General features: G+C 47.3%; 1 protein-coding gene across 1 annotated transcript in view; it reads left to right on the forward strand.

Moving 5' to 3' along the window:
- Positions 1–10000, forward strand: part of LOC310805694 (CUB and sushi domain-containing protein 1-like) — a 158155-nt gene that overhangs the window by 138827 nt on the left and 9328 nt on the right. Inside the window, exons 51-59 of the mRNA XM_083671494.1 lie at positions 7–180; positions 587–760; positions 1108–1281; positions 1368–1556; positions 2479–2652; positions 2846–3028; positions 4987–5163; positions 8388–8567; positions 9953–10000. The exon at positions 9953–10000 is cut by the window's right edge and continues 126 nt beyond it. Of these exons, the coding sequence (XP_083527620.1) occupies positions 7–180; positions 587–760; positions 1108–1281; positions 1368–1556; positions 2479–2652; positions 2846–3028; positions 4987–5163; positions 8388–8567; positions 9953–10000 (1473 nt within the window). The remainder of the gene's footprint in view (positions 1–6; positions 181–586; positions 761–1107; positions 1282–1367; positions 1557–2478; positions 2653–2845; positions 3029–4986; positions 5164–8387; positions 8568–9952) is intronic.

A 10000-nucleotide genomic window follows, 5' to 3' on the forward strand; every position in this document is an offset into this window, starting at 1 on the left:
CTCCAGTCATCTCGTGCGGTGAGCTCCCCTCCCCTCCCTACGGCAACAAGCTGGGCTCCCTGACCACGTTCGGGGCGACCGCCATCTTCACGTGCAATGCGGGGTACACGCTGGTGGGGTCCCCCCTCCGGGCCTGCAGTGCCTCCGGACTCTGGAGCGGAGCGGACACCAAGTGTCTCGGTACAGCACACACCAGTAGACACCAGGAGAAACCAGGAGAAACCAGTAGACACCAGTAGAAATCAGTAGACACCAGTAGACACCAGTAGAAATCAGTAGACACCAGTAGACACCAGTAGAAACCAGGAGAAACCAGTAGACACCAGGAGAAACCAGGAGAAACCAGTAGAAATCAGTAGACACCAGTAGACACCAGTAGAAATCAGTAGACACCAGTAGACACCAGTAGAAACCAGTAGAAACCAGGAGACACCAGTAGAAACCAGTAGGAACCAGTAGGAACCAGTAGGAACCAGTAGAAACCAGAAGACACCAGTCTAGGCCTACAGCAGACTTTTAAACATGTGTATTACTCTAGTGTTTGATCCTGTGACCTCTGACCCTGTGTGTGTGTGTCCTCTCCTAGCGGGCCACTGTGACTCTCCTGACCCCATCACCAACGGCCACATCAGCGGGGATGGCTCCAGCTACAGGGACACGGTGGTGTATCAGTGTAACCTGGGCTTCAGGCTGATCGGAACCTCCGTCAGGATCTGCCAGCAGGACCACCGCTGGTCCGGACAGCCCCCTGTCTGCGTCCGTATGTCACCCTGACCCTGACCCCTGACCCTAACCCTGACCCTGACCCCTGACCCTAACCCTGACCCTGGCCCTGACCCTACCCTGACCATGACCCTGACCCTCACCCTGACCCCTGACCCTAACCCTAACCCTGACCCTGACCCTGACCTGCCCTGCCCTGACCCCTGACCTGATCCTGTCCTGACCCTGACCATGACCCTGACCTGACCTGACCTGACCTGACCTTAACCCAGACCCTGACCCTGACCTGACCTTAACCCTGACCTGACCCTGACTGTTACACTCCTCTACCATTTGACCCGTGACCCGTGACCCCTGACCCCTGACTCTCTCCTGCCTCCACAGCCATCACCTGTGGTCACCCTGGCAACCCTGCCCATGGTCGGACCAATGGCAGCGAGTTCAACCTGAACGACGTGGTCAACTTCACCTGTAACCGTGGTTACCTGCTGCATGGGGCTACCCGGGCACAGTGTCGCATGACCGGCCAGTGGAGTGGACCTCTGCCTGTGTGTAGGGGTGAGTACACACACACACACACACACACACACACACACATTAATACGACGGTGAACTGACTGGTTGTGTGTGGTCGTCTGTTTCAGTGGTGAACTGTTCGGACCCGGGCTTGGTGGAGAACGCCGTACGCCACGCCCCCCAGCGGTTCCCTGAGAGCTTCTCCTTCGGCAGCACTGTGACCTTCCACTGTAAGAGGGGGCTGTACCTGCTAGGCTCCGCCCTCCTCGTCTGCCAGGCCGACGCCCGCTGGGACCGCGCCCCACCCAAGTGCCTCGGTGAGTCAAACACTGGCTGACTGACTGGTTAACTGACTGACTGGTTAACTGACTGACTGACTGACTGACTGACTGACTGGTTAACTGACTGACTGGTTAACTGACTGACTGACTGACTGACTGGTTAACTGACTGACTGGTTAACTGACTGACTGACTGACTGACTGACTGACTGACTGGTTAACTGACTGACTGACTGACTGACTGGTTAACTGACTGACTGACTGACTGACTGGTTAACTGACTGACTGGTTAACTGACTGACTGACGGACTGACTGGTTAACTGGTTAACTGACTGACTGGTTAACTGTTTTCATTCATTTTCAGTCGGGAGAAACACTGATAACACTTAGAGATAACACAGTCTTAGAGATAACACAGTCTTAGAGATAACACACAGTAACACACAGTCTTAGAGATAACACACAGTCTTAGAGATAACACACAGCCTTAGAGATAACACAGTCTTAGAGATAACACACAGCCTTAGAGATAACACACAGTCTTAGAGATAACACAGTCTTAGAGATAACACACAGCCTTAGAGATAACACACAGTCTTAGAGATAACACAGTCTTAGAGATAACACACAGTAGCACACAGTCTTAGAGATAACACACAGTCTTAGAGATAACACACAGTCTTAGAGATAACACACAGTCTTAGAGATAACACACAGTCTTAGAGATAACACAGTCTTAGAGATAACACACAGTCTTAGAGATAACACAGTCGTAGAGATAACACACAGTCTTAGAGATAACACACAGTCTTAGAGATAACACACAGTCTTAGAGATAACACAGTCTTAGAGATAACACACAGTAACACACAGTCTTAGAGATAACACACAGTCTTAGAGATAACACACAGTCTTAGAGATAACACAGTCTTAGAGAGACTCCTCCTTTCCTCTACAGCCATTTCCTGTGGCGACCCCGGGACTCCGCCCAACGCGGTGATGTCAGGCAGGAAGCTGAGTCATGGGGGCGTGGTCTCCTACAGCTGTGGACAGGGCCGGGCGCTGGTGGGCAACGCCACCCGATACTGTCAGGAGGACGGGCGCTGGAGTGGCTCCCCACCCTACTGCTCAGGTGTGTGTGTGTGTGTGTGTGTGTGTGTGTGTGTGTGTGTGTGTGTGTGTGTGTAGTCCAGGTGTGTGTGTGTGTGTGTGTGTGTGTGTGTGTGTGTGTGCGCGTGTGTGTGCGTGTGTGCGTGTGTGTGTGTGTGTGTGTGTGTGTGTGTGTGTGTAGTCCAGGTGTGTGACTGTGTGTGTTCTGTCCTCAGGTGGGAGTCCAGGTGTGTGTGGCGACCCAGGGGTCCCGCCCCATGGCTCCAGGCTGGGGGAGGAGTTTAAGCTGAAGAGCCTATTGCGGTTCAGCTGTGAGGCGGGCTACACTCTGATTGGTTCGTCTGAGAGGACCTGCCTCCTCAATGGCTCCTGGAGCGGAACCCAGCCAGCCTGCGAAGGTATTGGTTCATCTATATAGAACAGTAATATGACTGTATGGTTATTATATGGAACAGTAATATGACTGTATGGTTATTATATGGAACAGTAATATGACTGTATGGTTATTATATGGAACAGTAATATGACTGTATGGTTATTATATAGAACAGTAATATGACTATATGGTTATTATATATAATAGATGTCTGTTGAGCTGGATTGTATTGAGAGAGGATTGGTCCTATTATACAAACCATTGCTGGCCATGCTGGATGAGATTCAGCACCACAGCAGACACACACACACACACACACACACACACACACACACACACACAAACATTTGCATACCTTTCTACTGTGTCTGTGTGTGTGTGTGTGTGTGTGTGTGTGTGTGTGTGTGTGTGTGTGTGTGTGTGTGTGTGTGTCTCTAATCACTTTATCAAATCCAGAGTCGGAGTCTGAATCCCATCATTCTATAACCCTGCTGATGTCTGCTCTATAGGCTCATACAACTGGGGATCTTCCCTCCCTCCCTCCCTCCCTCCCTCCCTCCCTCCCTTCCTTTCCTCCCTCCCTCCCTCCCTTCCTCCCTCCCTCCCTCCCTTCCTTTCCCCCCTCCCTCCCTCCCTCCCTCCTTCCCTTCCTTTCTCCCTCCCGCAGAGAAACTGCTCAGTCAGGTTACTAGGAGGTAGGAGGTAGGGGCTAGGAGGTAGGAGGTAAGGGCTAGGAGGTAGGTGAGAGGGGCTAGGGGGTAGGAGGTAGGGGCTAGGGGTTAGGAGCTAAGAGGTAGATGAGAGGGGGTAGGGGCTAGGAGGTAGGAGCTAGGGTCTAGGGGCTAGGAGGTAGGTGAGAGGGGCTAGGAGGTAGGGGGTAGGGGCTAGGATGTAGGGGCTAGGAGGTAGGGGTTAGGACATAGGGGCTAGGATGTAGGGGCTAGGACATAGGAGCTAGGAGGTAGAGGCGAGGGACTAGGATGTAGGGGCTAGGAGGTAGGGACTAGGATGTAGGGGCTAGGATGTAGGGGCTAGGAGGTAGGAGGTAGGGGCTAGGATGTAGGGGCTAGGAGGTAGGGACTAGGAGGTAGGAGGTAGGGGCTAGGAGGTAGGGGCTAGGAGGTAGGGGCTAGGAGGTAGGAGGTAGGGCCTAGGAGGTAGGAGGTAGGAGGTAGGGGCTAGGAGGTAGGGGCTAGGAGGTAGGGGCTAGGAGGTAGGGGCTAGGAGGTAGGAGGTAGGAGGTAGGGGCTAGGATGTAGGGGGTAGGAGGTAGGGGCTAGGATGTAGGGGCTAGGAGGTAGGAGGTAGGGGCTAGGATGTAGGGGCTAGGAGGTAGGGGCTAGGAAGTTGCCTTGTGGGAGGGGCTTGTTGTTTCATATGAGGAACCTCGCAGTCATTGCTTTTCTTCACAAACAGCCATCTGAGCCCCTGACACACACACACACACACACACACACACACACACACACACACACACACACACACACACACACACACACACACACCCTCACAGAGCCTCATACACTGCCTAATTAGATGATGAGGATTGGTATTTGAGTTTAATGTCTTGTTCCTATCACATTACAGTTAAGCTGATCTGCTTGGTGAGCAGCTGTTCCATCCATGGATCTATGAGGCCACACACACACACACACACACACACACACACACACACACACACACACACACACACACACACACACACACACACATACACACACACACACACAATGGAGCAGGTTTCACTGTGTTGTTGTAACTGTTAACTGTTCTTGCTTGTTTATTTTATTGTTTAAAAGTAGCAATCTGGGATTTGTACATTTTACTTTTAAATGAGTGATTATTGATTATTGATGAGTAGAACTTCAACATCCAACCTGTCCTGATGTTCCTCTGATGTCACTCCACACCTCCGCCTCCATTCACCACCCTGATGATGTTTGAATCCCAGATTGCCCCTTTAACTGTTGTGTCTCCCAGCGGTGTCCTGTGGGAACCCGGGGACGCCGGCCTACGGGAGGATCGTGTTCAGCGACGGGATCCTGTTCTCCAGCTCGGTGGCCTACGCCTGCTGGGAGGGCTACCAGACCACCGGCCTCACCACCCGCCACTGCACCACCAACGGTACCTGGACCGGGTCAGCACCGGACTGCACAGGTACCATACACTACCATACACTACCATACACTACCATACCATACACTACCATACACTACCATACCATACACTACCATACACTACCATACACTACCATACACTACCATACCATACACTACCATACCATACACTACCATACACTACCATACACTACCATACACTACCATACCATACACTACCATACACTACCATACCATACACTACCATACACTACCATACACTACCATACACGACCATACCATACACTACCATACCATACACTACCATACACTACCATACCATACACTACCATACACTACCATACCATACACTACCATACACTACCATACCATACACTACCATACCATACACTACCATACCATACACTACCATACACTACCATACCATACACTACCATACCATACACTACCATACCATACACTACCATACACTACCATACCATACACTACCATACCATACACTACCATACCATACACTACCATACACTACCATACACTACCATACCATACACTACCATACACTACCATACCATACACTACCATACCATACACTACCATACACTACCATACACTACCATACCATACACTACCATACACTACCACACCATACACTACCATACCATACACTACCATACACTACCATACCATACACTACCATACCATACCATACACTACCATACACTACCATACACTACCATACCATACACTACCATACCATACACTACCATACTAACCCACCTGTTCAATAATAACTACCTGTTCAATAATAAATACCATACCATACACTACCATACACTACCATACACTACCATACACTACCATACCATACACTACCATACCATACACTACCATACCATACACTACCATACACTACCATACCATACACTACCATACCATACACTACCATACCATACACTACCATACACTACCATACACTACCATACCATACACTACCATACACTACCATACCATACACTACCATACCATACACTACCATACACTACCATACACTACCATACCATACACTACCATACACTACCACACCATACACTACCATACCATACACTACCATACACTACCATACCATACACTACCATACCATACCATACACTACCATACACTACCATACACTACCATACCATACACTACCATACCATACACTACCATACTAACCCACCTGTTCAATAATAACTACCTGTTCAATAATAAATACCATACCATACACTACCATACACTACCATACACTACCATACACTACCACACCATACACTACCATACCATACACTACCATACACTACCATACCATACACTACCATACCATACCATACACTACCATACCATACACTACCATACACTACCATACTAACCCACCTGTTCATAATAACCCACCTGTTCAAACTGGCATACTATCTATAAATTGGACACTCTGCACTTCACTTGTTTTTATCTTGATGTGTTGTTTGTTTTGTTTTTAATGATTGATGTCATGCTTTTGCTTTTACTTCTTTTCTGTAAGGTGACCTTGGGTGACCTGAAAGGCGCCTCCAAATAAAATGCATTATTATTATTATTATTATTATACACTACCATACACTACCATACCATACACTACCATACCATACACTACCATACCATACACTACCATACACTACCATACCATACACTACCATACCATACCATACACTACCATACCATACACTACCATACACTACCATACACTACCATACACTACCATACCATACACTACCATACACTACCATACCATACACTACCATACACTACCATACCATACACTACCATACACTACCATACCATACACTACCATACACTACCACACCATACACTACCATACCATACACTACCATACACTACCATACACTACCATACCATACACTACCATACCATACCATACACTACCATACCATACACTACCATACCATACACTACCATACACTACCATACACTACCATACCATACACTACCATACACTACCATACCATACACTACCATACACTACCATACCATACCATACACTACCATACACTACCATACCATACACTACCATACACTACCATACCATACACTACCATACACTACCATACACTACCATACCATACACTACCATACCATACCATACACTACCACACCATACACTACCATACCATACACTACCATACACTACCATACACTACCATACCATACACTACCATACCATACCATACACTACCATACCATACCATACACTACCATACCATACACTACCATACCTACCATACACTACCATACCATACCATACACTACCATACCATACACTACCATACCATACACTACAATACCATACCATACACTACCATACACTACCATACCATACACTACCATACACTACTATACACTACCATACCGTACACTACCATACCATACACTAACATACCATACACTACCATACACTACCATACCATACACTACCATACACTACCATACCATACACTACCATACACTACCATACCATACACTACCATACCATACCATACACTACCATACACTACCATACCATACACTACCATACACTACCATACCATACACTACCATACCATACACTACACTACCATACCATACACTACCATACCGTACACTACCATACCATACACTACCATACCATACCATACACTACCATACACTACCATACCATACACTACCATACCATACACTACCATACACTACCATACCATACACTACCATACACTACCATACCATACTCTACCATACACTACCATACCATACACTACCATACACTACCATACCATACACTACCATACCATACCATACACTACCATACACTACCATACTATACTATACTATACTACTATACTACTACTACTACTATACATATACTATACTATACTATACTATACTATACTACTATACTACTATACTACTATACTATACTATTCTACTATACTATACTATACTACTATACTATGCTATACTACTATACTATACTACTATAGTATACTATACTACTATACTATACTACTATACTACACTATACTACTATACTATAGTACTATACTATACTATACCGTACTATACTATACTACTATACTATACTATACTATACTATACTATACTATACTATACTATACTGTACTACTATACTATACTATACTGTACTATACTTATACCAGGTTATAATACCTGACCCTAATGACCACGTTTCCTGTCCAGTGATCAGCTGTGGTGACCCTGGTCCCCTGGCCAATGGCGTTTACACAGGAAGTGACTTCACCTTCAACCAGACGGTGGCGTACCGCTGTAACCCTGGTTACAGCATGGAGCCTGTGATGTCATCAGTCCTGCGATGCACCAAGGAGGGTTCCTGGAACCAGACCAAACCCAGCTGTCCAGGTACGCTGTTAGACCTAACCCTAACCCTAACCCTAACCCTAACCAGACCAAACCCAGCTGTCCAGGTACGCTGTTAGACACTGTTATATAGTGTTAGAACCTTTTATATAGTATTAGATACTGTTATACACTGTTATTTACAGTGTTATATACTGTTATATACTGTTATACACTGTTATACACTGTTATTTACAGTGTTATATACTGTTATATACTGTTATATACTGTTATACAGCGTTATATATTGTTGTGTTATATAGTATTATATAGTGTTATATAGTATTATATAGTGTTATATAGTGTTATATAGTATTATATAGTATTATATAGTGTTATATAGTATTATATAGTGTTATATAGTGTAACAGACTACAGTAGCAGCAGTAGCAGCAGAAGGGGGAGGGAGGGGAGAAGAGGGGAGGGAGGGGATGGGAGGGCAGGGCAGGGGAGGGGAGAAGAGGGGAGGGGGGAGGGGAGGGGAGGGGAGAAGAGGGGAGGGAGGGGATGGGAGGGCAGAGCAGGGGAGGGGAGAAGAGGGGAGGGGGGAGGGGAGGGGAGAAGAGGGGAGGGAGGAGGGGGAGGGAGGGGAGGGGAGGGGAGAAGAGGGGAGGGGGGAGGGAGGAGGGGGAGGGGGGGAGGGGGAGGGAGGGGGAGGTGTGTGTGTGTGTGTGTGTGTGTGTGTGTGTGTGTGTGTGTGTGTGTGTGTGTGTGTGGTGTGTGTGTGTGTGTGTGTGTGTGTGTGTGTGTGTGTGTGTCTGATTGACAGGTACAAAGTGGATGTGTGCCTCACATATGATTCCCCGGACTAGTGCTTTAGCAGACGTGTGGTTACAGGGTTCACCTGTGGGTGAACACTGGTATCAGACTGTGTGTGTGTGTGTGTGTGTGTGTGTGTGTGTGTGTGTAGCTGGGATGGTATCAGACTATGTGTGTGTGTGTGTGTGTGTGTGTGTGTGTGTGTGTGTGTGTGTGTGTGTGTGTGTGTGTGTGTAGCTGGGATGGTATCAGACTATGTGTGTGTGTGTGTGTGTGTGTGTGTGTGTGTGTGTAGCTGGGATGGTATCAGACCTAGTGATCCAGGACAGGATTGCAGCACATATAGATGGTGTATTGTGATTAATGAGACTTCTCTCTGCCAGTGAACGTGTGTGTGTGTGTGTGTGTGTGTGTGTGTGTGTGTGTGTGTATGTGTGTGTGTGTGTGTGTGTGTGTGTCAGGGATAATGGTGTCCACCCTCAGAGGGAGTGAACCGTCCTGTATGACACAACTAATGTGTTTATTAGACGGAAGCATTCTGAGATGGATATATTCTCTCTCTCTCTCTCTCTCTCTCTCTCTCTCCTCTCTTCATCCCTCCATCCTCATGTTGTGTATCTCCTCCTCAGTGATCCACTGTGGCCCCCCGCCGCCGGTGCATCATGGGAAGGTGGAGG

This window comes from Argentina silus (genome assembly GCF_951799395.1).
Source record: "Argentina silus genome assembly, chromosome: 6".
NCBI classification, from domain to species: Eukaryota; Metazoa; Chordata; class Actinopteri; order Argentiniformes; family Argentinidae; genus Argentina; species Argentina silus.